Source organism: Arachis stenosperma, chromosome 6 (assembly GCF_014773155.1).
Source record: "Arachis stenosperma cultivar V10309 chromosome 6, arast.V10309.gnm1.PFL2, whole genome shotgun sequence".
Taxonomy (NCBI): Eukaryota; Viridiplantae; Streptophyta; class Magnoliopsida; order Fabales; family Fabaceae; genus Arachis; species Arachis stenosperma.
In genome coordinates this window covers 14,909,321-14,936,972 of record NC_080382.1, presented here as the reverse complement: position 1 = coordinate 14,936,972, position 27,652 = coordinate 14,909,321, and the positions used below count along the sequence as shown (strand labels likewise).

Below are 27,652 nucleotides of genomic sequence, written 5' to 3'. Positions count from 1 at the left end.
CTTCGTGTTCTTCGTTAATAAATCAGTCTTCCAAGTCACCAAAAAAAAAAAGAAGAAGAAAAAAAAAATTGTTCTTCTTCCTCTTCCTCTTCCTCTTCCTCTTCCTTTTGTTCCTCATTTTCTGGTATTCTTATCCTTCTTCCACTTCACACACACGCATTCACATTAACACACACACACACTACATTTCACAAGCCCAGTTCTTCTCTCTCTCTCTCTCTCTCTCTCTCTCTCTCTCTCTCTCTACCGTTTATAGCTCATTTTTCCTTCTCCAAATCTGAACCCACAAATCCAAGCTCCCCATTTTCCCTCACACTTCTCACACTCCTCAATTGCATGTCCTTTCCAAATCCATTACCAACTTAACAACTCTGTTCTTTGTAACGTTTGTTCATCTCTCGCTTCTCAGTGTTTCTGCTACTTCCCTCTTTGTCCTCTTAGGTCTTCAGTTTTGATCCCTTTCAGCTAAGTTGTGTTTGCTTCTAATAAAATACAGAGGAAAAAGAAAAAAAAAAGGAAGAAAATTTTCATCTGGGGTCATGAGATTTGTTGCATTCAAGTTCAATATTCTTCTCTTCTGATTCTAAGCTTTAACACCCCCTTCCCTTTTTCTCCTTTTTGGGATTTTACATTCAGATCTCTTTATCTCTCTCTGGCTCAGAAAAATGGAAAGATAACTCTTTTGAGCCATCATCAACATTGTTGTGTCAGTTCAAAGCTTGTGTTTTTTCGCATTCTCCTTTTTGAAGTTCTCTTCTTGTTGGAAATTGGAATTGCTCTATGCTTATGAAGTTTCATTTTCAAGGCTCATGCTCAAGTTTGAACCTTGAGAAAGTGATTCCATTCTCCAAAATGTGCTCCACTTTGGTTTAATTTGGTTCCCATCTCTGCATAAAGTACCAATTTTCGGCACTCAAATTCATCTTTTTCGGGAAAGGCTTCCACTTTAGGGTCTCCTATCTTTGTCCTTGCATATACAACTCATACATGGATTACATACCCTATGAAGTTTCAAGTTACTTTACTGCAATCATGTTGAAGTTCATGGCAACATTCTGTGGTGGCTTATTGAATTTCTGAGCTTTGGAGTTTGGAGTACTATTCTTTCAGGTACCATACTTGAGCATTTTTCTCTTCCACTGTAGTTCTTTTAGAAATTGTGACAATTCTTTGCCTAATTTTCAAAGATACTATGCATGTGTGAGCTTTTATCATTGCACTGCCGAACCACACTTGGGGGGCTTGACAAAGACATTTTACTTACACTTTATTTTTTATTATCCCTCTACAGGTGTTTGGTATAATTGCCAAGGTGGAAACCAATATCTTTACATTTAGATGTGACTTTTGGAATAAGGATCATTCATCTTAATTTGTCAATCTAAGCATACACAGATATGCTTGAACATAATTCTCACCTTAGGTCACCACTATTGTTATGTGTATCCATCTGCTTCTTGCTATATCCTGTTGTGAGGGCTGACATACCAGTAGGTTCTAAGCTTTGTGTGGTTGACAATGGCAGCTGGGTTTCCAAAAATGGTAATTTTGCAGTCGGGTTCTTTAACATTTCGGATGAACCTAACCAGTTTAGTATTGGTATTCGATTCAACAACAAGTCTATACCGTATAGCCAACAAACAATGGTGTGGACTGCTGGATTTCAGACTGCAGTAGGTAACAAGTCTTGTTTCCAAATCACCACAAATGGAGATATGATCCTGTTTGATGATCAAGGAATGATAGCATGGAACAGCAACACCAGTAACAAGGGTGTCGTGTCGGCTTCTCTTCTTGATAATGGTAATCTTGTTCTGATGGACAGAAAGCAAAAGATAATTTGGCAAAGTTTTGATGATCCAGATGATACACTTCTCCCAGGACAGTATCTATCTTGTGATAAATCGCTTCGTGCTGCCACTAAGGATCTAGTGTCCAGTTACTACACTCTTTCCATGAATGTTTCGGGACACCTTATGCTTCGCTGGGAAAGTAATATTCCCTACTGGATAAGCGAAAGCCCCTCCACTTCGAATCTCACTGCATATCTGACAAATAATGGAGCTCTACAACTTTTAGACAACAGTTCTAATGTTGTTTGGAGTGTGTTTGGGGAGGACCATAATGAATCTGTGAACTACCGATTTCTTAGGATAGATGTCGATGGCAATCTCCGCCTATATTCATGGGTGGAGGCTTCACAGTCATGGAGATCTGTCTGGCAAGCTGTTGAGAATCAGTGCAAGGTTTTTGCAACTTGTGGTAAACAAGGGGTCTGTGTTTTGTCTCCCTCAGGTACTGCTGATTGTGTGTGCCCTTTCGAGCAGACCGACACCGGGACCTGTTTGGTTCCATATGAACAGAAGTGTGAACCTGGTTCCACTATGATGACATATTGGAACACACACCTATATGGAATTTACCCTGTTGATGGTCCGGGTATCATAAGTAGCCTGCATCAATGTATGCAATTGTGCCAGAATGATTCAAGGTGTACGGTCGCAACCTTTTCTAATGATGGTGTTCCCCAATGCTCAATAAAGAAATCTGAATATGTCACTGGTTATTCAGATCCGTCTCTAAGCTCGGTATCATTTGTTAAGAGATGTTCATTTCCATTTGCAGTAAATCCCACACTTGGAAGCTCACCTCCAACCAAACAAGCTCCTAGATTTTGTGTTCCTTGTCTAATAGGAGCAGCCTCAGGCACATGTTTCGTTGTTGTTATCATTCAGCTTGGAATTGTTTTCTACATCTATAGAAGAAAAATTTCTACTAGGAGGAAAGAAAATTTAGCTTCCGCAGGTGCAAATTCAAAGGGCTTAGTTGCATTATCTTTTTCAGAGATCAAGAGCCTCACCGAAGACTTCAAGGATCAGATTGGACCAAATATGTTCAAGGGCATGCTACCAAACAAATCTCTTGTTGCAGTTAAAGAGCTGAATGCACCCATAGATGACAGGAAGTTTCGGAGTGCTGTTCTGAAGATTGGAAGCATCCACCACAGGAATCTTGTGAAGCTGGAGGGCTATTGTTGTGAGTTCAATCATAGATTCTTAGTCTACGAGTACGTCAAAAACGGTTCTCTTCAGAACTATATAGACGATTCCCCTCTTTGCAAGAAACTGACTTGGAGAAAGAGAGTTGACATCTGCTCAAGTGTGGCCAAGGCCATCAATTATCTTCACTCTGAATGCAGGGAGTTTATAAGCCATGGAAATCTGAAGTGTGAAAATGTCATGTTGGATGAGAACTTAGAAGCCAAGGTGAGTGAATTTGGGTTTGCAATAGTAGACGGCAAGGCTGTGTACTCTGGTTTTTCGGCCGAGAGGGACATAGCAGATTTTGGCATGTTAGTCCTAACCTTGTTGACCGGATGTAGAGATCAGACAGAACTTTGTGAGTGGTCATATAAAGAATGGATAGAAGGGAATGCTGCAAATGTCATTGATAAAAGAATTGAAGGTGGTGCCAACTCAAATGAACTTGAACGGGTGTTGAGAATTGCATTCTGGTGCCTACAAAGCGATGAACGTCAAAGACCTTCAATGTTGGAGGTAGTGAGAGTATTAGATGGAACATTGAGTGTTGATCCTGCACCACCTCCATTTTCTGGCCACAGACCATTGCTGGAAGAATCTGAGACACAAGAAGATGATGTTTCAGAATCTGACATTCAGTAGTGGTGATGTTCCAAATAAATTTGTAGGAACTTTGTTCATTTTATTTTACAGCTCTAGTCACCTTCATACTCAACATGTATAGTAGTTGGACTAAGACTAACGTTTAGGTGAAAAAAAAAAAGTTTTTTACCCCTTAACATATTTGGGGTTGTGACTATAAACTTTGAAGGCCGTGTTCATTTGGTATTTTCAGGATCTGCATTAATTTAAAGTCCTTTTTTTCTGTCCATTTTTCCCCTTCAATAGAAAAACTTCTGCTTATTAAATATTGTTTATTGTTAAGCATAAAGTAGGCTAAGATATAAGTTTAGTTTCTGATTTCTCAATCTTTTTGGTGCATTCCATTCTAGTGAGTGATTATACAAATTATATAATATTAATTAGAATATTGAACATTATTTACCTTATTGCAACACGAAAGCCCTCTTGTACAAGCAGTAAAGTATTGTACTATGGAATATAAATTATAAATCAATGATCTTGACCATGGTAATTGTTATTGTGCTACAACATATATTTGAATATTTTCTATGGTATGGTTAACTGGTGGAGATTCACCGGCGGAGATGGAAGAGAAGAATGGTGGTGGATATCTTGCCGTTGAAAGTGTTACTAGCTGTGAGGCCAAGGTAATTTCTTTTTAATTTCAAAACAAAAAAACTATTATTTATTTATTTATTTTTCTAATCTTCTCTATTAAATTGTACAGGAGCTCATTAATTTAAACATTGTATGATTGAGATTTGAGCCTGTTTACTGGTAGTTTCAACTATAAGATAAAAGATCACCTTATTACTAAATTATAATTTATGGTGCATGGATTTTACTCACAAAAGAGCTCTTTCCCTCATCTATTCATGTTTTGCTTTTGCTTTTAGATTTGTAATTTTCTTATATAATCCTTCTCCACTTTGCACTTTGCTGAACTGATACAACCTATTGAGGAAAGGATATATACAATGTTGAAACCTTGTATAGATACAACAGCAATGATAGTTTTCCTTATACTCTTACATATAATTTATCAAAAATAATCTATCATTAGCCAAGAGAAGTTTAGCCTCTTCATGATGGGTGAACTTCTTTGTATTGTTAGTTTCTAAGGGTGGAAGGGCAAGAAAATGGTGTCCTAATCCGCATCCATCCATCAATTGCATAGCACTTACGATTTATTTGAAAGAAAAAAATATCTTATATAAATTTCTATTTGGAATTGGTTTACAAAAACATGCAGTCTATCAAGCCAGAACTAGAAGTGCAAGCTGTACCAATCACAGATCCTTGTGGGCCTTCTATTGTGGATGTGGATTTGGAGGCTGTGGTTGTAAGGTTTGTAATCTGCAAACTTGTGTTATGCCATTTTTATTTGTTGTTTCCTGATCTTGTTGATCATGATCATTAGAGTGTTGCTCTGATAGAGAACTGAGCAGGTTCATTACTATCACAAATTTTGTGAATTCTTTTCAGTTTCTAATAATTTCAGTACTTCACTGGTTATGAACAGTGACGGATCTAGAAAATTTTAATAGTGGGGGCAAAATTTATATAACATAGTAATAATTTTTATAATAAAAATAATATGTGTATAAAAAAAATTAAATATTAAATTATGTATTAATCACTATATATCTGTGTATAAATACATATATTGTTTAACTTATTTTCATTGTGTATTTTATATTTTAATATATATTTTAATAGATAATATGTATATATAGCATAATTATTGTTATGATTATATTTTATTATTGTAAAATATGATTAGCCTTCAAAATATCTAATATACAAATTAAAATACTAAAATAATAATTTAAATAATAATATATAATTTAAAATTATATTATTTTAGGTTTTATATTTTTAAAAAATTAAGTAATTTTTCTCTTAACACTACCATCAAAATTTCTCTCTTTCCATATATATTACTAAACAATTATTTAGAAATTCACTTTCAACACAATTAGAAGCCGACTCTTATTGATATTCATAGTTAAAAAAGTTCTTTCAATTAATAAAGTTGCTATGCAAAAATTAAAGCTAATTTGAAAAGAAGATAAATAATATTTCTTTGAGTTAAATTTTAAAAAAGAACACTAATTTCATTTAAATATGAGAATTGATCAATCTCTCGAATATCTAATATAAAATTTTTAAATTGACGATTAAATACCAAAAATTGAATAAAAAAATATTGTGGGGTCAAATTTAATAATTTAATGGGGCAAATAAATATTATTATCATATACTACTCAAAAAAATTTCAAATTGTAGTGGGGGCGCTTGCCCCCACACCTCTATACTTGGATCCGTCCCTGGTTATGAAGAAGTACTTCATTGGTTAGCATCTAAATTTCTACTAAAAGATGAGTGCTTTTTTGTTTTCATGGTATACCCTTATGGTTATTGTTGCATTAAGATTATTCCTTAGTGGTTAACCATAATTATAATGAATTTATACTGTATGTTAGGGATCCTCTGCTGTTAAAGAAGATTGGAGATGCTACAGCTCTTCAAGTTAGAACTACTGGAATTCAATATGCTTTCGCGCCATAATGCATCATAATGAAAACCATGACCTTAAAACAATATAATGCATCATAATTCTGAAATCAAATAATAGATGTAAATGTTCTTAGAGTAAAATTGAATGCTTTACTGTTTAATGATACATGTTATACCATTCATTAGGTCTATATTAAAGTATGATTAAGTATGATCAATACTGCAAAAGTATGATTAAGTGATTGAAAATTCGACATGGTATTTAAGTATTGGTTCATTAATTATACCAAGAAATTGATTGTATCATTTTGCCTTTCATGAAGGTGAGAGTTCAGATTCCTATCATGGGAGACCTATGATGAAGATCTATCTTAATTATATAGTCTTATGTTCTTTTGGCTGAATTTTATTCATTTCTAGAACAAATTGGTGGAAGTTAATCTTTTATAAAATAGATAGAAAAATAAGTTAAGAAAATTGTGCATAAAAACAATAGTGAGCAAACTAATTGAGTTATACATGAAGACATTATGGATGAAAAAGGGTAGTAAAATATTTTTTTTGAAGTACATTTTTTAGATTTGCTGTTTAATTATTTTCTATATTCTATATTCTATATTCTCATCTATCATGAAAATAACTTTGTTTTTTTTGTGACTGAAATAAATTAAACAAAGAAAAACAAAACAAACAAAACAAGGAACTGCTTAAATAGAGGGGCAGTCCCGTTTAAGACTACTCTTAAACTCTTCCCAAGGTGAAAGAAGCTCCACATGCGAAAGTTGTAACTTCATCGCCATCTTTGCCATAGTATCTGCCACCGTGTTTGCATCTCTCATAATCAAATGAAAGTCAACACGCCAATTTCAATGCATGATATCTCTTATTTTGAGCACCAATGGATCAATAAACCCAAAACCATATTGAGTAACAAGATTAAATACTTCCACACAATCCGTCTCACAAATAACATCTCGTTGACCCACATCTCAAGCTAAGAGATATCCTCTCCAAATAGCAAACAATTCTCCTTGAAGAATACTATTACTCTCAATCATTCCCAAACACCTCTTTTGCCAACTCCCATTACAATCTCTAATAACACAAGCAAAACCAACACTATCACCCGAACCAAAATAACTAGCATCACAATTAATCTTAAAAGTACCAATGGATGGGGAATTCCAAAAACCATTTAGAGTAGAGGGAAGGGACATACGTTGTAATTCAAAAATATTCCTAAGCTCCTTTTCTGAAGTTAATGCCAGACAAATCACTTTTTCCGAAGGCCAAGTTTCATGGGGATTAAATATGTCATTATTCCTTGCTCCCCATATCCACCAAAGTCCTGAAAAGAACTTGAACGGATGCTCTCTGCTATGATACAAGAACCAGTTCTTCAAATCCAAAGGATGACAAGAAATATCCAACCTATGCCAGACAAGCTGAGCTTTTGGACAATCCCGAATACAATGTAAAACCGATTCCTGGCTAGAAAGACATCTTGGACACCTATCCGATGACGACATCCCTCTTCTAAAGCGAAAACTTGCAGTAGGGAGAGCCTCCTTAAGACACAACCAAGCCAAAAACTTATGCTTTTCCGGAACAAGCTGACGCCAAAGCCAAAGCCAATTCTCCCGCTCCTCCCAACCAAACCGTTGCTTACACAACCACAAGTAACCATTGCGTGAGTTATAGACTTTAGCAGCAGACCCATGAAAATAACTTTGTTTAATGAACATATTTATTAGATATATATTAAATATTAAGTTGAGATAATTATACAAATAAAAAGAGATAATTCGAATATTAAACAAGTATAGTCTAAATATATAAAAAGAACAATCTCAATAGTTGATTTTATTTTTATATAATAATAAACTTAGTTACTTATTTAATCTTTTTGTTAGTTAAAATGCGTTCTAAAAATTACCATTTAAAAAAATTATTAAAAAGATACAAATTAATATCAACCACTCTAAATTTATAAACTGAATTTTTAATTAAATTAAAAAATCAATATAATAAAAAGAGATTGTACAGCGTGCAATTTTGTTATTCATTTATAAATTCTAGATTAAAGAAAAAAATAAAATATTTACGAAACAACCCATTCTCTAGTCCATTGGGCCACAATGGCTCTCATTAAGGCCCAAAAAATGTTCAAACAAACAAGTTAAAAATCTATAAGAATTATAATATTGGAAACATGAACCATCAAGCCCGTCTAGCTCAGTCGGTAGAGCGCAAGGCTCTTAACTTTGTGGTCGTGGGTTCGAGCCCCACGGTGGGCGTATTATTTTTCAAATTCAATTAATGAAATTATTTATTTTATTTTATTTTTTTCAAAAGTATATTCAAATTTTTTGCATTAGTAATGTTCTATCTATTGTAGTATTAGTACATATCATGGGATGGGATGCCAAATGTTTCTCACATGGTGACATGAATTTGCTTCATTCTTTTTTCAGGATACATAATTACATATGATGTATGAATGACCATACTCTAGACAACTGGTCAATTAACAGCTTTTTTTCCTTCTTTTTTTTTTAAAAAAAATGTTAATTAGCGACAACAAAACAGAAAAGCTTCTCATTAACAGTTTTGTACCAACCAAGTACCTTCGTTCGGTAGAATAAATCAGAGAAAAGTGATCATTATTAGTCGTATACTCAACCTTTTGTATCCACTAGTCGATCCATGCATGTCAGAGATTTTTTTTTTTTAAAACATATCATAAGCAATTCGTTGTAAATTTATAATTAACAAGCCTAATTAAAGTTATTACTTAATTAATGAAATCATGCCAATATTATGTTTGTTCACTGAACACGAATTATGTAAAAATTATTTTGACCGTTAACTACTTAAAATTCTCCATTGCTATTTCCTCAAAAAAATATATATATATCTGTTGCTAAGTTTTAAGAAATCATGCAAAAAGAGGTGCCTAACTTATATTAAATTTGTCCAATTAATTTTGGTTTTCTAAATAACATCACAGTTAAATAATAATAATAATAATAATAATAATAATAATAATAATAAGAACTATTATTGTTGTTATTATGCTAAAGATAATGGTTAAAAATCATTATGAAAAAGTGAATTTACTTTTAACTACTTTTTATACTACAATCATGAGAGAAATAAAGGTGATATACTACTAACTATTACCACACTGTTTAAAAAAAACCTTAACAATAAAAAGAATAATAAAGAATGATAGCATCAGCAGCTCCAACACTATAAATAAGAGAAGAGAGAACATTAGGTGGGGTAATTATATTATGTACCTTATTATATATATGACCTCGACCAAAAAGTTATATATATGCTTCTTCTATAGTTAGAGGGCAAAAGCTGGCTCCAGAGTTTTCTATACTTCTATTTATCTTTCTATCTTATCATCAGGATTTGGAAGAAGAAACTTGCAATAAAATTTATTAATTTTAGTATTCCTAGATAGTGTCATATATAGTGGTAGTAGTTTCATTTTTGTTATTTTATATATTTAGTTTATACTATGATTTTTCAATTTTCAGGGTTATATATTACTATGGCATGAGAGAAGATAGTTGGCTTTGAAAATCTTATTATATATATAGAAGCACATTATTAATTTAATTTGAAATTTAGAATTTAGTTAGTTGTTATTGTTATAGAGAAATGGCATCATCATCATCATCATCATCATCATCATCATCTTCTACAAGAAACATTGAGCAAGAATCAAGAAGAAGAAGTGGGTGTGTGACACCAAAGGGTAAAAGGTTCAGAATTCCAGAGGTTTTAACAACAAATCCACCACCACCTCCAAAGAAGAAGAGAAGAGTGATGTCACCATCTTGTTCATCAAATTCACCATCATCATCGGTAGCATTTTTTCATTCACCAGACATAGAGCTATTCTTCTTCTCAGCACTCAAAAATGTCTCTGTTTAGATTCTTGAATAATTCCAGAGGTGATGATGACTATTATTAATTAGTGATGTTATGACTCCATCATATAGAGTGCAAGTTAAAACTAGCTAGCTACTTTGATTTGATTATTAGGAATGGTGATTATCTTATCCTTAATATATAGTACAGTAGTAGTGTTGTTTGGTTTTGGTTTTAATTTGCTGGTTGGAGTAGTGTTGCTATTCAATGTTCACACTTTTGTAAATTATCAAAGTGTTATGTATGTTTATTATTGCTAAATTCTAAGTGTGTGAAAATTTTGAGGGTTAAGTGGTTTTATAATTAGTATATATCTTTGATTTGATTTGTATATATATATTTGACTTCATCATCATGAGTGTAATTTTTTGTAAATAATAAGTTGACTAATATTGTTTTTGATGAATATTTTTTAAAAAAAATTACATTTATCAAATTTCAAAGGTTTATTATTATTATTATTATTATTATTATTATTATTATTATTATTATTATTAGTAGCTAATGTTACCTTTGATAGTGTCATGTCATCTCCATATGCAACACAATACACATAGAAATGAAAAAAAAAAAGGGACAACTTTTGAATATGGAAGAAGTGAATGCTTTTGAATATTTTTTTTGTTATACCATTTTTTAAGTGAGAAAGATAAATAAGTCTCTAATTTTATAATTTAAAGATATATAAGTTTTTAATTAATTGAAAATACAAAAATATCTCTTACTTTTTAAAATACGAAACATCTAAATTCTTTTGTCCAAAATATATAAGAATAAATAGGTCCTTCGAAAGGCCTTAAATGTCTCGTATTTTAAAAAGTCATAGACATTTTTTATTTTTAATTAATCGATAACTTATTTATCGTCGAGATAAAAGGTAGGGATATATTTATCGTTTTCTCTTTACTTATTTAACAAGTGATCAAATGCACTCTAGAGTCCACACACATAACACAATGCTAGAGATATATATTGCTTTAGTTTATCTAAATTTTTCTGCAAAGTTTTCTTTATTATTATGCATGTACTGTGTACTATGGTAAGTGTCCAGTCAACTTTATAGGGTTAAAGTTGCATGTATGACACAAAAAGCATAATCAAGAGAAGAATTAAAACTTGGGCTATCATTATCATTTGCCACCCTTATATACCTTTGACAGTACCTCAAAAAGAATAGACAAAAAGAAAAATAATAACAAATGGAAATGAAAAAGGCAAGGCATTTGCAGCTTCAAGATGAGAATCCAAAGATAGAGGGATAGAATAATAACAAATAAAGTGATATGCATGCATGGTATGGTACATAAAAATAATCATTCTAGTTTGTTTTGGGTTTATTGTATGATTGAAAATATGGTGTGTCATACCAATGGAAACACACCAAGGGGAAGATATATATTAGGAGAATCCAATGAAGAAGCTCCACTCACCCTGTGTATGAAGATATTTTAGCTTGTTTTGGGATTATAATTTTTTTATTTATTTTATGTTATTTTTTATTAATAAAAATTAAATTTTTTAAATTTAAAAATTTAAGTTTATCTGAACAAATATATAAATTGTTATATCTTTAAACTAGAATATCTTATTAATATACCCAATGAGAATTTTACCTAAATTATTGGATCAAGTGCTTGATTATAGACCAAAAGATATAATCTTCCCAATTGCCAACATAAAATTTAATATAATATAATAGAATAAAATAAAATAAAATAAAATAAAAATATATCTCATTTGCTATCTAAGAATTAATTATATGTAAGGTACATTATTATAGATTAGATTATTATTTGGGTTTGGCTTGGATCAATTAATGTATTGAGAATTGACTATTAACTGCATCTGTTGAGTTGACATTTTAATTATTTGTTTATGGCATGAAGTTGTTGACTAAATGGATGAATTAATTTCTAGATTTAAGAATGTGTACAAGGAAGGGGAACGTATCAGCACAGCAGTAAAATCTCGTGAACAACACAAGTTTCCAACGTAACCAAACTCGGTTCCTAGATTTGCTGTCGCCACAGAATTTCACAGCTTTTTCCTGTCCCATTTATTGTTTTTGTCAGATAGAATAAGCCAATAGCGGATAGCCAATGGCCAACAAAATCAAAGATTTTTATTGATTTTTTTGGTCAAGTAGGATTTTTATTGATTAAAATGGGCCTCCAAAATAATTGGGCCACTTCCAATCTTTGTTAATTTTCTATATAACGTTCTGGACCGTAATGGACCTTCATACAACGTCTCTTTTAGTTTTTAGCTAAATTGTTTTACAATTGTACAGAGCAAAACTCTGATACCCATGTTAGAACAGATCAGTGGCTAGTCTACAAGCTCCCATTTCCAACTTCTCCGAGAGTGGAGCCTCACGCTCTCTAGGAATGGAGCTACACTGCTTCGACAAGCGGAGCTTTGATCCTAACAATTTCTCAAGTCTAGTTCAGGTACAAATTCGAAGATAATCACAAAACAACTGAGAGAGACGGAACAAAAGAAGAGATACAACTCAACAAGGCAAGTCATGAAAGGTATAGAAAATGCAGGCATGCAAGGGGATGTTTTAGACCTGGAGGAATTTCCAGCTCAACATGAAGATAATATAGATCAGAAATTAGTTGGCCAGGTGTTGACAAAAAAGGTGCTAAATACGGTCACAGTGCGCAAAACAATTCTTAATATGTGGAGAGATTTGCAGGGTCTGATGATCATAAATACAGGACCAAACTCCTTTATCTTGAACTTCAAAAGTCCAGAGGAAGCCAGAAGAGCGTATGATGGTGGACCATGGAGAATAGAAGGTCATATGCTGAGTCTGCAATGGTGGAGTTCAAACTTGTCCATTGATGAGGTAAACTATAATCAGCTTCCTATTTGGATTCAAATACATGGGTTATCTTATGATAAAATTAATATAAAAAATACTGAGAAAATAGGAGCCATAGTAGGGAGAGTGATAAGTGCTGAAGATCATTTGGTTGAAGGAAACAAGATTAGATCCTTTTTGAGGGTCAGAGTGGAGATAAACGTTCAAACACCTTTAAAAATAAGATTTTGGTTTAAAAGAAATGATGGAAGCCACTCATGGGCTGAATTTAAATATGAAAAACTGTATGATTATTGTTATAAGTGTGAGAGAATTGGGCATGATAAAAGAGCATGTGGTGAGGAGCTAGTGAGGTCATTAGTAAACCCAGAAATTCCTAGATATGGGCCTGAACTCACAACTCCAGAGCTGAGGTCGATAGAGAATGAGGCAAGAAAGGCAGGAATCAGGAGGAGAAAGGAGGAACAAAACAATTGGGTGGAGAAGCTGTGGGAGGCGCGTGAAAGAAGTTTGCAAGAAAATGAGTGGTTGAAAAGACAATCACAGAGGGACAAAAGGGAGCCAAGTCTAGGGGGTGTGAGAAGCTCTCAAGCTAGTGCCTCTGCCAAATCTTGGGACAGATTAGCAAATTCACAGGAACAAATGGGAGAGAGACAAGTGGCAATACAAGAAGTGCAAAATCAAGATGAAGGGACTGATGATGATGGAATGAACGGTGAGAAGCACAACAATATCTTCAATTTAGATGATGGGACAACAAACCACAAAAAAGGAAAAAAGAAAGGGGTCATCCTACAAAATCAGCAAGCCAGTGAGTCAGTAACAATGAAAAACGTGAATAAGGTCAGGGAATTAGAAAAGGCAGGGGAGAATGGGGAGGGTAGCAGGAAGATTCCTAGAAAGTATAAAGAAAAATGTGGGCCAAGCATGAGAAGAATAGACAGCACAAAAAGAGAGGTATGGGCTTTCATTAACCAAAGGCCCAATAGAAATAGACAACAAATTAAAAGTGGGTCAATTGAAGAAGAGATGAACCTGACTATTGGACAAATATTGAAGGAGTTCAACAAAAATATGGTTGAAGAAAAAATGAAGAAAAACACAGAAAGAGAAGTTGAAGAGGAGGCCCAAAATAGAAATAACATGGACATTGATGGGTCATTCAGACAGTATAAAACAAACGAGAAAGAGTTAGAACAGAGAAGCAAGCAACTAGTCACAGAGAGCGATGGAGGCTTCTATTATGTAGAACTAGCAAAAGAATAAGAGGAAATAGAGCAGAAAAATAGCAAAGCAATTGTAGTTTCCAAAGAAAACGAAACAGAACTTGTTCAAAGAATGGAGGAAAAGATGAAGCTTAAAATAAGAAGGGAAGAGGACCAACAGGAGCAGACTAAAAATTTTCTGAGTGAAGAAGAGGAAGCTACGCATATGTGAAAGGCCAACAAGAAGAACAAATGGAGCAGAGGCCTAATAGAAGGAAGAGTTCATAAGGAAGAATCACAGATCAGAGACGACTTGGAAGACTCACTGGCTAAGGAGGCGGGCCTATACATGCCCCCAGCTCAACCATGAGCATCATAAGTTGGAACCGCCGCGGGGTAACGGCCCCGCGACAGTTTTTGAACTGCACAGCATGTGCAAACAATTAAAGCCTGCAATAGTATTTCTAATTGAGACTAGAGCTATAGAAAGTACTATTAAGAATCTGAAAATAAGGTTACATTTTGAGAATGTATTTCACATAGAATTCCGGAGACTGTCCGGAGGGCTATACCTTTTGTGGAATGAAATATATAATATTGATATTTATTTTTGGTGTGATAATCATATAAAAGCCCGTATTGATGATAAAAAAAGGGAAGATGTGGAAAAGAAACTTCATATATGGAAACCCATGTTCTAGAAGAAGAAAAGAGCAACGAAGAGCTATCACAGCGAATAATGACAACAAAAGGGAGCCACAACTATTCATAGGAGATTTCAACGACATTTTGAGCCAAGAGGAGAAAATTGGTCTGCATCCAAAGCCACAAAGCCAGGTGAGAGAATTTAGGCAGTTTTTATATATGAATTATCTTATGAACTTAGACATAAAGGGAGGAAGATTCACATGGTTCAGCAAGATTTATCACTAAGGAGAGGATAGATAGGGCGTTAGTCAACTGGGAATGAAGAGTTCTGTATCAGCAGGCATCACTCAAAGCTCTGCCGGCTATTAGTTCTGACCATTGTCCATTAGTTTTGGACATAAATCAAGTTCAAAGAACAGAGAAGAGTTTCAAATTCGAGACTTTTTGGATCGATCATGATGAGTGCGAGAATACAGTAAGAAAGGGATGGGATAAGGAAGACATCCAAGGATGCGTTTGGAAATGAATAACAAGGAGAATGGAAAATTGTAAAGAAGAGCTTAAAAGTGGAGCAAGAGGACATTTAAACGAGCAGACAAAGAAATCTAAAAGCTGAAGGAGGAATTAAAGAAGCTACAAGATTCGAAATTAACACAAGAGAAGCAGGAGAAAATACAGCAGATAAAGAAGAATATAGCTGCTTTATGGAAACAGGAAGAAAAATTTTGGGGACAAAGAGCCAGGTTGAAGTGGTTGAAATGGGGAGATAAGAACACATCTTTTTTCCATGCCACAACCATTCAATGAAGGGGAAGGAACCGAATTGATAAGCTTAAAAACAAGGCGGGCTCATGGATAGAGGATAGGAAAGAAATTATGAACCACATCGAGGAATGATTTGACGCGTTATTTACTTCCAACAACAAAAGAAATTGTGAATCAGTCTTAAGCAATATTCCAGTGAGAGTCACGGAAGACATGAATAGGGAGCTGATCTCAGAGGTCACAGAAGAGGAGATTAGAAAAGCAGTCTTCAGTATGGGCAGTCTCAAGGCTCCTGGACCAGATGGCCTGAATGGACTGTTCTATCAAAAATACTGAGAGATAATTAAGAAGGAGGTATGTGCAGTAGTTTGAGAATTCTTTCGGAATGGGTACTTACCAGAAGAGATTAGCAAAACCATAGTAGTCGTAATTCCAAAGGTAAGAATTCGGAAGAACTTAATCAGTTAAGACCAATCAGTTGTTGTAACTTTATTTACAAAATTATAACTAGGGTCATAGTGTTGAGGCTGAAAGGGCTCCTCGAGGATATAGTGTCCCCAACTCAAAGTGCATTTGTGGGAGGAAGACTCATACAAGATAATGTAATAATTGTCCAAGAAGTTTATCATAGCCTAAACAAGAAAGGAAGAGAGGGATCACAAAATATAGCAATCAAGTTGGATATGAATAAGGCTTATGATAGGTTAGAATGGGATTTCCTCGAAAAGGTGCTCATGAAACTCAAGTTCACCGAAAAATGGGTTGAATTGGTAATGAAATGTGTCAGAAGTGCAAGTTATAGGGTAAAGGTCAATGGAGAGTTATCGAAGAAGATCAAGCCTCAGAGGGGTCTTCAACAAGGGGATCCATTATCCCCCTATCTTTTCATTTTAGCAGCTGAGGTATTCACGATTCTAATGTAGAAGGCTCAAGCGAAAGGCTATATAACAAGTCTGAAGATAGCCCCAATAGCTCCGGTTCTTACTCACTTGTTGTTCGCAGACAATTGCATTATATTCGCAAAAGCAAAGGAGGATGAGATATTTCAGATTATCACCGTGCTAAATGAAAACACAGAGGCATCCGGACAAAGGATAAACTTGAACAAGTCAGGTATTATCTTTGGAAGCCAAGTGTCGATATAAACGAGAGTAGACATTGAATAAAATTTAGGAATGACAACATGGGACACGCTAGGAAAATACTTGGGGTTTCCAGCCATATGGGAAAGATCTCATAACAACGCTCTAGCATGGATTGAAGAAAAAATCATGAATAAACTAGAGGGATGGAAAGAAAGATTACTGAATCAAGCAGGAAAAGAAACACTAATAAAGTCTGTAATTCAGACAATGCCATCATATGCCATGAATGTCATAAAGTTTTCCAAGAGTTTTTGCAGGAGAATTTGCACAAAAGTTGCGAGATTCGGATGGGCAGCATCGAAGAAGGAACGGGGCATCCATTGAAAAAAGTGGGATAGCATTACTAATAGCAAGAGCAATGGAGGATTGGGGTTTAAAGACCTCGAAAAACAAAATACTGCCTACCTTGCCAAACAAGCATGAAGAACATTGAAGAACCCAAATGTGATCTGGGTACAAGTTTTGAAGTCGATATATTTTCCGGATGGTAACTTTTGGGCAGCGACATGTACAAAGGGCGCGTCATGGGTCTGGAGAAGCATCTTGCATGGAAGATAGTTATTAAGGGAAAGAGCAAAATGGAGTATAGGAGATGGTTCCAAAGTAAGCATCTGGAAAGACAATTGGATCACTGAGAGGAGCAGGCCTCTTAATGCAAATAGCACAGATGACTCGAAGGTAAAGGATTTCATTGTGAATGGGAAAAGGTGGAATAAAACAATGATTGAAAGCATATTTTTCTAGAAAAATTGCAAAGAGATTCTCAGCACCCCTATTAGTGTAATGAACAAAGAGGACCACTTGTATTGGCCATGGACTCAATAAGAACTAGATATTATGCTGCAAAAAGAGTTGGACAAAATATGAAATATGGAAATCCATCAACAAGTGAAGATAAAAGGGAGATATGGAAGGAGGTATGGAGAATGGAAGTCCCATAGAAGATCAGAATGTTCTTATGGAAAGCATGTCATGATATATTACCAGTAAGTTCTAACTTACATAAAAGAAAGATGGCACCAGATTCAGTTTGTCAAATATGCTTAAAAAGTTTAGAGACAGTAGAACATGCATACTACTATGCGATTGGGCTAGGGCAACATGGTTCGGAGCGGAATGTCAATAGACCCAACAGTTGAGACAGTTAGCTCAATCGAAAATTGGATGGTGGAATGCATAAGAAAGGTGAGAGCAGGTGGTGGAGAGGACCAGGAGAAGAGAATTAGTAAGTTAGAATTTCTCATGTGGGAGATATGGAAAACGAGGAACAGCAAGCTATCTCAACAACAGGAAGTAAATCCTTGTTGCACAATCAGCAGGGCAAGAGCACTAGAGGCAACATACTGGAAACTAGCAGAAAAATAACAGACATAGAAAACAGAAACCAATAGGAGCAAAACTAACCTGGTGAAATGGAGACCTCCCCCTGAGAACTGGTTGAAAACAAATGTTGATGCAGCCTTCAGAAAAGATACTGGAACAGGTGCAATAGCTGTGGTTATCAGAGATAGTAAAGGAAGGATTATATTAGGTTTCTCAGGAAAGATTCAAGCCAAATCAAGTACTATGGCAGAAGCTCAGGCAATAAGGCAAGCATTAATCATAGTGAACAATCTACAAATGGGCAGAACTCTAATAGAATTTGACAACTTAAAGCTCGTTCAAGTAATTAAATCCAAGACAACCTTAAGAGAGGCATTAGCCATAATCCAAGATATTCAAATTTTAATGAAGAGTTTACCTGAAAAGGGAATGATTTGGACTCCCAGAAACGAAAATCGTCTAGCCCATGCAGTGACAAAAGCAGTAAAAGCAGAATTATTACGAGCGAGTTGGAGTACTAGACCATCTGCAGACATACAAAGCATCATTATAAGTGAGTTTCAAATGTAAAACAAGTATTGTAAAGAATTATAGGAAAAATCAAATTAGGCAAAAAGAAGATACTCGAACCAAGCAATGAGGCAGGAAAGTCGGGATTTAATCCAAATCGTCAATGATCTGAGACAGAGGATCTGTATGCAACCCAAGGTGACGCTGTTACACAGATGGTGCTGCGGGATCATGAAGCAGAGGAGGTCCAGTGCGGTTTTAACTGCTGGGCGAGGGAGGACATCGACGGCGATGTCCTTGCTAATGCTCCGAAAGGAATTCGGTGCGGGAGAGACCCAGACACGAGCAGGCTTCGGCAGCGTTGCTTCGGCTGCGTTGCTATCAAGCAGGGGTTCCCTCATTGCTCTGAATTGTTGAGGAGAAGAAGCTGTAATGGAGCTTGGAAGGTCCCTGGGCGTTGGAGGGCGCTGACGGCGATGTCCCGACTGCTGCTACGGAGGCAAGACGGTGCGATGGCAGTTCAGATACGAACCGTCTTCAGCGCCGTCACTCCAGCAGCGTCGCTATCACGCATGGGTCCGATCAGTGCGCGGGGTTACTGAAGAGAAGAAGCCGCAACGTAGCCTGGGCTGAATCCAGCCTCTCTCTCGCGCAGCAAGGGATAGGAATCGCAATAAGGGATGGGAAACGCTGATGGATTTTGGGTCGGTTAAGGGCATGGGTCTCTGTTCTGGACCTGGGCTGAACTGTTGGCCCGGCTCCCTGTCCAAAAAAAAAAGCTAAATTATTTTAAGTTCTAATTCAAAAACAGTTTCTAATCCTCCAAATAAATTTTTTACTTAAATAACCAATTTGTATTGATCGAGTGATATGTTCACTCGTTTATTTAAGTATGTGTTAAAAATTTAAATTATGTTTTGTGCATATAATGATTTATTGACAAAAAACAAACTTTTAAATCGAGTTTAGATCTACACTAATCCTTAATTTGTAAAACTGAAAAATATCATAAAAAATAAAAAAAAATTACTTAAAAACTTTGCTGTTGACTTTTTTATCATATCATTATTATGTTTGACTATCTTTTTGGTTGGTTTTATACAGAAAAGTTGTATATAATCAGGAAAATATAACTAGAATTCTCTTTAGAAATCATAGAGGAATGATATAGAAGAAATATAACCACACATTTTAATCTAGAAATTAACAGCAATGTCATTTCATTTCAATAAAAGTCTGAAGAAAAAAATGGATTGGTTTTGTAGTTTATATTCCTTGTGTTGACTGCAGTATGTCGGCCTGTAGGGTCAATCAATAAGATTTCAAATGAAATGACGTGCCATATAACAATTCTGTAATCAATAATGTATATATATTAAAAATAAATTAAATAATACATATTTATATATAAATATATAATAATTAATTTTTTTATTTTTACATAATTTTTAAAATTTTATTATTAATTAATAAATCTTAACTTTCTTGTTATATTTAATATTAATAGTTCGCATTTAAAAGAATAACTTACTAATAGAATTATCCATATTTTTTTATAAGATTATAAAAGAAAATAAAGTATAAAACTTACTCATTTACTTGTTATGTTTGATAACAAATAATTTTTAATGAGGGCTTCGTTCTTTTTTTTTTCCAAAATGAATTGTATTTACTATTTACCATTAAAAATAGACACACAGAAAAATAAATGTAAAAGTAAAGAATGTGATTAGATATAGTGATAAAGAAACAAGTTCAAATTCTGGATATTAATACAAGAGCAATTTTTTATGGGTCATATGTAACCACTCAGAGAATCCCCCACAAAAAAAGAAATTTCCTGATTTTAATAGAATGATATTAAGGTTAATGTTCAAATTCGTTCCTCAAAGATCACGCGATTTTCATTTTCGTTTCTGAATGATTTTTTAAATTAAATTAGTCCCTGAAAGATAAACTGTTAGTCAAATTAGTCATTCCGTCAATTGGATGATGACGTGTCACGTTAAGTGCCACGTGACATGATGACGTGACACGCCTCGTAGCAGGTCAGTAACACGTGGCACGCCACGTGACAGGTCAATGACACGTGGCATGTCACGTGTCACTTGACATATAAAAAAGTTTTCTATTAGTCAAAATAGTCTTTGAAAGTCCATACGTAAGTCATTTTCATCCCTCAAATTTTAAAAATTAGTCAAACTAGTACTTATATACTTTTTTTTTATTTTTTCTTCATAAAATTATTTCTCTCCTTTAATTCTTCTCAAAATCTCTCTTATTCTTTTCTATTCTAAAACTTTTTTTGTTACATTACTACATTTTGCTGGAATATATATATACTCAAAATTAAAATATATGTATTTATTAACCTAAATAAAGTTATATGCTCAAAATCAAAATTTATGTATGTTAATCTAAACAAAGTTATACCAATACTTTTTTTCTACATCTTTTTTTTTTCATTACGGTATTACTTATATATAGGAGGTAATGGTAGTGATACTTAGAGTCAAAATTCAAGAAGATTCACAAATTTTGCTTCAATTCCAAACTTTACAAAATATTAAAAATTTGTTGGTTAATTATTATTATTATTATTATTATTATTATTATTATTATTATTATTATTATTATTATTATTATTATTATTATTATAAATGAATTGCTTTTTAAGCGTAATACGTGCAAATATCATAATAAATTTTTGTGTGTTTCATATGTTTAAGATAAATTATATAATTTTTCTTTTAATTTCACAAATCAATGAGATAAAATGAAATAGGAAACATTATACATATGCATAACACAGGCTACTCCGCACTAGTACATTATATAAATAGATATGCTTCGTATTAAAATAAAATTCCTTTTGTTTTAAATGAAATATTTAAAAAATTATATTAGAATATTAAGATTCAAAAAGTGATTCCATAAACCAGTTTTTCAATTATTGAGTTTTACTATACAAATTAAATAATAATAAAAATTATAATTTTAAAAAATTTAAAAGATTTAAAATTTAAAATAATTACTATATTATTTAGTAAAATTAAAATATTAAATTTTTAAATATATAATCAACAATAATTTAATAAACTCATTTAAATAAAAAATTTAAATAAAAAATTATAATTTGAAAATGTAAAATTTTAAAATACAAATGACAAAATAACTTTATAAAAATTTAATTATTTTTATTATTTTATATAAAGAGAATTTTGTTTATTAAGGTTTAAAAATAATATTAAAATTAGTAGTATAAAAAATATTATAAATTTAATATTATAAAAAAATTATATAAGGACTAGTTTGAGTAACTTTTAAAATTTGAGGGATGAAAATGACTTATGTCTGGACTTTCAAGGACTATTTTAACTAATAGAAATTTTTTTTATATGTCAAGTGACACGTGGAATGTCATGTGTCACTGGCCTGTCACGTGGCGTACCACGTGTTACTGACCTGCCACGTGACGTGTCACGTCATCATGCCACGTGGCACTTAACGTGACAAGTCATTATCCAATTGACGGAAGGACTAATTTGACTAACAGTTTATCTTTCAGGGACTAATTTGATTAAAAAAATCATTCGAGGACGAAAATGAAGATCGCGTGATCTTTCAGGGACGAATTTGAACATTAACCCAATGATATTATCAAGTTTATCTAAATTTTTATAATAAAAAAAAAAGTAAAAATAGGGAAAATTGAAGTGCAAGTAGGACGTTAAAGATTTAGCATGTGATTGGCATAGGGCATAGCAGTAGTAGTAATAGTGAGTGACCCAACTTGATCCTCTCTGAATGTGAGGCATGACCCTCTTTCAATTCAAGGGTCCCCCCCATTCCCAAAAATCAATGGTAGGGAAGAAAAAGAATATGCCAAGCGCCAACTTGCCCTAATCCCACATTAACAAAAATTATCCTATACTCCAAAACACCATTTAAAACATAATTCAGACCTTTTTATAAGGATTTAGCTAATATAAAAAAATTTAAAATTTAAAATTTAAAATTTTTATATATTTGTTGTGTATTTATTAAAATAAATTATTTAAAATTTTTTATTATTAGTAATTTGAATTTGTATCCTTAGGGTATACATTAGCTAAACTCATTTATAATTATGTACATTTAATTTTATGTTTAATTTATGATTACTAAAACAAAAATGTATAATTATAAAAAATTCAAATTATATATTAAATATATTTAGGGGTACCAAATAATTGTTCTACAGAAGGTAAAGGAAGCTTCCCCCACTCATTCCCTCATTCATTGCCACTTCTACACGTTGATTGAAAGCTACAAGAAAATATATAAGTTGGCATAATATGTGGAGAAAAAGTGGCCTTCCACTTGCACTTGGACATACCAACCAATTTACAAGATTTAGTAAAAATATATATATATATATATATAGATCCAAACCAACCAGAATTGGATTGGCTAAAGTCCTTATTTAGGGTAAAATAATAAATAAATTTTTAAATCTTTATATTTTGGATAAACTAACTGTAAGTTAAAAAATATTAATAAAATCTTTTAGAATAATAAACGTTGACAAGTTAATTTAAAAAGTTAAATCTCAATTTGAATTAAGACTTTATTAAGACTCCTAGTTTAAATTAATAAAGTCTTTTAGAATAATAAACATTGAAATTTAACTCTTAGTTTAGATTAAGACTTTTTATCCTAATCTGCTATCTCTTTTTAGAGGCTAGTCTGTCCAAAATATAAACTCTCAAAAATTTATTTGTTATTTTACTCCCCTGCTTATTTGACCAATTGAACTCTCTAGAACTAAAAAGATTTTGAAAATGGAATGGAAACTAACAGAGTAACTTACCAAAAGAGTAAATAGAGCTATGGAAGATGGGATTGGTGGGTCGTATGGCAAAATGTAAGTGGAAGGACCAAATGGCCCCTTCTTGATGTTGACAACACTGCCCTTTCAGTTTCACCCTCTCATAACTGCTTTAACGGACATACCCACTTGCCCCATTATTTTCTTTCAATACCCCCACAAGAAAAAAAAAAAAGAAAAATGCTAGTTTTATCATCTATTCATGTTTTTAATCAACATTTTTCACCAACATTCATGTACAATATTGAGAAACTTTAACGAAGTTTGATAAATGTGTTGTTCTAATAACATTTTTTCTAAAAAAAATAATTAAAAAAATCTAAATAAGATAGACAACAAATAAGGCATAAAACATGTAAACAACAAAGTTTGTGTTAAACGTGTGACTTGAAATCCAATGTCGTGTCAAACACCAACTGCCTAAAGCAAACAAAAGATTTCATTCATTGTTCATAATTTGTCTTGCTAACTCATGAAATGAATCAAATTTCATATATTGTCCATTTGGAGAGGCAAAAATCACAAGCCATCTCATTTGGCTGTGGAGGAAATAATCATTGTGGGATTGCCAACACTTCTCAAATCAATGCAATAGCCAGAACAATCAAAGGACGACAAAAATAAAAGAAATATTTTTGTTTGAGACATGAATCTAATGCCTAATCACATGTTCAATCTTCCTCAAGTTATATATGAATGGAGAAAACCAAGTTAGTTTGGCCAAGTTTCATTGAATGTTAGCTAAGCCTTTCCATCCCAATCAAACCATCCGAAAACGAGCCGATAGCCTGAAAATCCAATCCTCTTGTCCGTCCGGGTGCGCCTCCTTTGAGCGCGGAGACATCCAACATGATTCTGTTATGCCAAGTGTGAAGTTAGTAATGAAGCCATTGCCTCAATATCTTTGTAACTTAGAATTTTGTTAGATTCGTAACAGAGTGAATCTTAACATAATTTATATTGAATAGTTAATGTACTAAATTTCAAGAGTAATAGATACTTTAGCATGGAGAGTTTAGAGGGCTTACAAATTCTTTGATTCCTTCTCCAGTCCAGAAGAGATGCAGTTTATGATAATCTTGTCATCGATTTTTGACACCGAATGATCTAATGGTAGATTGAACTCTCTAAGTGCTGCTGGAATGAAAGATTCAACAAATCAACTTGGGTACATGCAGTTAAGACTCAGCATCACATTTATTTACTGAATGGATTCTTACCTGATTTAGGTGGAGCAGCAACATAACCACCAAGTCCCAATAATTTCTGTACCAATGGATACTTTATATCAGGCTACATGCCTACGTCTATGGTTAGAAGTTCGTGAAATCAAGAAGTTTGTGCATTAGTGAAGTTACCTTGAGTTTCTCGTAACACTCCTCAAGGTTATCATTGTATAAGATGAAATCAAATATGTTTGATGATTTCCCTTGCTCGATCTCAGCTGCAGCGTTTCGGAGTCGCTTCAAGATTTGTTCTTCTGTCTCTGTCCCTCTGGTTTCAAAGCAATTGAGGTTCAGTTATGAATTTTGGGAGGTTTGAGGACTTTAAAAGGAGGGCATGCTAAGTAGCTTATTATTATTCACCTGTCACGAAGGCGCTTCTCCAGCTCTTCCATTGATGGGGGACAAACAAATATGAATACGGCTTCAAGAGAACTAGACCTCACGGATCTGGCGCCTTGAACATCAATATCAAGAATACATCTCTGAATTAAAGAGAGAAAAAAACACTGATGAGAAATCTCAAAAAAAGATATTCAAAGAAATGCAATCTTAGGAGGATGAAGTACTATCATGTCAAGCCTTAAATAGAATGTAATTTCATTACTATCATAATACAAGACAAAGGATTGATTTTAAGTATGCCAAGGTATTATAATTATAAACTAGAATGTACTATTTGATAGAAACTATGCTTCTTTTCCCTAATAATAATAATAATAATTCAGAAGGAACTTACTTTCCCAGCATCTGCTACTACTTCAACAGCCTCAACACTGGTCCCATACAAATTACCATGGACAGAAGCAAACTCAAGAAATTTTCCATCTTTAATCTCTTTCTCCATTACACTCTTCTCAGTAAAATGGTAATGGACTCCATCTTTCTCCATGCCCCTTGGTGCACGAGTGGTGTGGCTCACCGAAAAACCAAACATGGATGGGAATTCCTTCATCAGCATTGATATCAGTGTTCCTTTGCCTACCCCAGAAGGTCCACTGATAACAACCGGCTTCTCGGCATTACCTATCACTCCCTTACTCCAAGCAACAACCTCAGTCCCCAGTTGTTTTTGCTGCTGCCTAACATATTGAGTGTCCACCTACCAATAATGTGAAAATGGAAAATTCAACATCCATTAGGAGACTACAGAAATCTAGCAATGTTTCAGACTTTCCATAAACTAGTAATAGTTTGATATCAAGTTAAGGATTTCGGTTTGCAAAAACACCAACCTCCAAAAACCATATTTGATCATCTGACTTGGCACCCTTCTTAAGAATTAGTATTCGGTCGTTCAAAAACACCGCGGAGTGGCCTTTGCTCGACAGAGGTTTGATGCCATGCACAGTGGGATGAATCCTGCAATTTAAAATGGATATTCAGCACCAAAAGCTTGAGAGGAGCAGCTATGAAGCCAAGAAACTTAAACTGACCATTCTCCAAGACTACGGTCAAAAATTTGAACTTCAATGGACAAAGTTCCATCATCAGCGCCACCAATGACATACTGTCAAACAAATGGAGGCTCATTTTTTCGTTGTACGCAGAAGATTGTCTAGCTACTTTATAACATGGCATGGTATATAGTCTTACCATTTTATTTCCAATTGTAGTTGTAGTTTTGCAAGTTCCATTTTTCAATTCAAAGCCATTAAGAGGCTCATTCTGAAGGTCATCAACAAGGAATGCTGGTGCTTCTCCCTAGTGATCAAAACAATTTAAGAGAGATTTAGATTCAAAGCAAAACCACTTTGATCCACATTTGAACATCATGATATTACTGCATTATCCTTGAAATTTGAAACCATTTCTAATCCTTCCAATCCTCAATCAAACATCAGAGCAAAAGTATGGAGAAGCTTACCATAGAGTTATAAGACTGCAAAATCCTGAATTAAACCCTGAACAAAAAGTAAATGCAAAAACATAGATCAATATCACAACCTAACCAAGAGATCTATCAATAAATGCAAAGATGCAAACTTTCATAACAGAGAGAGAGAGGAGCAAAATCCATTACATGAAACATCAAAATGATAGCCAGAAGATCCCAATGAGATTTATGGAAAACAGAATTTAGAGATGCAACAATAACTCACAAAGCTTGGTTTTTTATTCAATAAATCCATCAGCCTGATCCTTAAACATAAGAATTTGGAAAAAAGTAATTTATTTTTCATATTAAAAAAATAATTCAGACCTCCGAACCTGAAATTCTAAACAAAAACAAAACCCAACATGGGGGTTTTCATTTTTCCTCTGTTCTCTCTCTCAAAGCGAGGTATATAGAAAAAAGGTAAATGAAGGCCAAAACCACACGCAACCAGAACAAGTGGATCAAACAGAAGAAAACCCAGATCGCAATGGCAGGAAAGACGAAACCTTTAAAGAGATTCCAGCACCAATGTTGATATTTTATGTGAGCATCATTACCTTAGCAACAGAAACAAAACAACAAGCAGCTTGTAGGCGTGTTGAACAACCAACCAAACCTTAAAAAGAAGTTAGCTTTATTGTGTTGGGGTGTGTGTGTGTGTGTTGGGGGTCAGAGTAGTTGTTGTTGTAATGAAATCAAAACAAGGTTGGAAAAAAAATGGAAGGAATAAGAATGAGAGGAGAGGGATGAAGGGTTGTTCATATTTGTAGGGCGAGAGAGAGAGAGAGAAAGAAAGGGGGCGGCTTTAGTTTTTCTTCGTGGGAGAGAGGGGGGAAGGGACCCTTTTGGTTTGGCTTTCGCCTTTGCTTTGACCCTTGGCTTTGCTTTCGTTTTCTTGTGCGGTGCTTATGAACCTTCTTCCTTTTTGTTTCTTTATTCATTTTGGAAATTTCTCATTTTTTTTCTCATCTTTCCATTTTTAATAAATATTTTTCGAGATTTTCTTTGATTCACTTAAGCTGCGTCTGAAAATGGAGAGTGAGAGTTACATACTAAATTAAATTTTGGACCCTTAAATTTTTGTATTATATTTATTTTAAAATATATTGAATTGAGGTATG

The 27,652-nt window shown here is 33.7% G+C and overlaps 4 protein-coding genes and 1 non-coding gene across 7 annotated transcripts; 4 read left to right on the top strand and 1 right to left on the bottom strand.

Annotated features, from left to right (window-relative positions):
- Nucleotides 1-245: 245 nt before the first annotated feature.
- LOC130932651 (G-type lectin S-receptor-like serine/threonine-protein kinase SD3-1) lies at nucleotides 246-3,926 on the top strand. Its single transcript, XM_057862027.1, has 2 exons — nucleotides 246-1,110; nucleotides 1,292-3,926. The coding sequence occupies exon 2, from the start codon at nucleotides 1,398-1,400 to the stop codon at nucleotides 3,681-3,683; it is 2,286 nt and encodes a 761-aa protein (XP_057718010.1). The 5' UTR covers nucleotides 246-1,110; nucleotides 1,292-1,397; the 3' UTR covers nucleotides 3,684-3,926.
- Nucleotides 3,927-4,161: 235 nt separating this feature from the next.
- On the top strand, nucleotides 4,162-6,663 carry LOC130932483 (phosphopantetheine adenylyltransferase 2-like). Its single transcript, XM_057861814.1, has 3 exons — nucleotides 4,162-4,312; nucleotides 4,918-5,012; nucleotides 6,152-6,663. The coding sequence occupies exons 1-3, from the start codon at nucleotides 4,214-4,216 to the stop codon at nucleotides 6,234-6,236; spliced, it is 279 nt and encodes a 92-aa protein (XP_057717797.1). The 5' UTR covers nucleotides 4,162-4,213; the 3' UTR covers nucleotides 6,237-6,663.
- A 1,746-nt stretch (nucleotides 6,664-8,409) lies between these two features.
- On the top strand, nucleotides 8,410-8,482 carry TRNAK-CUU (transfer RNA lysine (anticodon CUU)). The gene has a single exon. It is a non-coding gene; the product is annotated as a tRNA-Lys (tRNA).
- Nucleotides 8,483-15,794: 7,312 nt separating this feature from the next.
- On the top strand, nucleotides 15,795-16,504 carry LOC130933730 (secreted RxLR effector protein 78-like). The gene is made up of 2 exons (XM_057863348.1): nucleotides 15,795-15,898; nucleotides 16,093-16,504. The coding sequence occupies exons 1-2, from the start codon at nucleotides 15,795-15,797 to the stop codon at nucleotides 16,502-16,504; spliced, it is 516 nt and encodes a 171-aa protein (XP_057719331.1).
- A 7,346-nt stretch (nucleotides 16,505-23,850) lies between these two features.
- On the bottom strand, nucleotides 23,851-27,364 carry LOC130935435 (guanylate kinase 2). 3 transcript variants are annotated; one of them, XM_057865178.1, is made up of 11 exons: nucleotides 27,089-27,363; nucleotides 26,520-26,556; nucleotides 26,249-26,356; nucleotides 26,089-26,162; nucleotides 25,888-26,014; nucleotides 25,392-25,754; nucleotides 25,016-25,137; nucleotides 24,788-24,923; nucleotides 24,650-24,695; nucleotides 24,458-24,566; nucleotides 23,851-24,284 (listed from the first exon to the last, which is right to left on the bottom strand). In XM_057865178.1, the coding sequence occupies exons 2-11, from the start codon at nucleotides 26,520-26,522 to the stop codon at nucleotides 24,167-24,169; spliced, it is 1,206 nt and encodes a 401-aa protein (XP_057721161.1). In that variant the 5' UTR covers nucleotides 26,523-26,556; nucleotides 27,089-27,363; the 3' UTR covers nucleotides 23,851-24,166. The 3 variants fall into 3 exon arrangements, with proteins under 3 accessions (XP_057721161.1, XP_057721162.1, XP_057721163.1); XM_057865179.1 differs by having other exon boundaries at nucleotides 24,458-24,563; nucleotides 27,089-27,358; XM_057865180.1 differs by lacking the exon at nucleotides 26,089-26,162 and having other exon boundaries at nucleotides 27,089-27,364.
- Between the last annotated feature and the right edge of the window lie 288 nt (nucleotides 27,365-27,652).

What these genes read in the sequence shown, in the direction of transcription:
- LOC130932651 (XM_057862027.1), top strand. Translation starts at nt 1,398, where the DNA reads ATGCTTGAACATAATTCTCACCTTAGGTCACCACTATTGTTATGTGTA.
- LOC130932483 (XM_057861814.1), top strand. Translation starts at nt 4,214, where the DNA reads ATGGTATGGTTAACTGGTGGAGATTCACCGGCGGAGATGGAAGAGAAG. An exon ending in TTACTAGCTGTGAGGCCAAG is followed by an intron (nt 4,313 to 4,917) that starts GTAATTTCTTTT and finishes AAAAACATGCAG; the next exon opens with TCTATCAAGCCAGAACTAGA. An exon ending in TTGGAGGCTGTGGTTGTAAG is followed by an intron (nt 5,013 to 6,151) that starts GTTTGTAATCTG and finishes ACTGTATGTTAG; the next exon opens with GGATCCTCTGCTGTTAAAGA.
- LOC130933730 (XM_057863348.1), top strand. Translation starts at nt 15,795, where the DNA reads ATGAATAGGGAGCTGATCTCAGAGGTCACAGAAGAGGAGATTAGAAAA. An exon ending in CCAGATGGCCTGAATGGACT is followed by an intron (nt 15,899 to 16,092) that starts GTTCTATCAAAA and finishes AATTATAACTAG; the next exon opens with GGTCATAGTGTTGAGGCTGA.
- LOC130935435 (XM_057865178.1), bottom strand. An exon ending in TAGTAGCAGATGCTGGGAAA is followed by an intron (nt 25,138 to 25,391) that starts GTAAGTTCCTTC and finishes TCTTTAATTCAG; the next exon opens with AGATGTATTCTTGATATTGA. An exon ending in GAGAAGCGCCTTCGTGACAG is followed by an intron (nt 24,924 to 25,015) that starts GTGAATAATAAT and finishes CTTTGAAACCAG; the next exon opens with AGGGACAGAGACAGAAGAAC.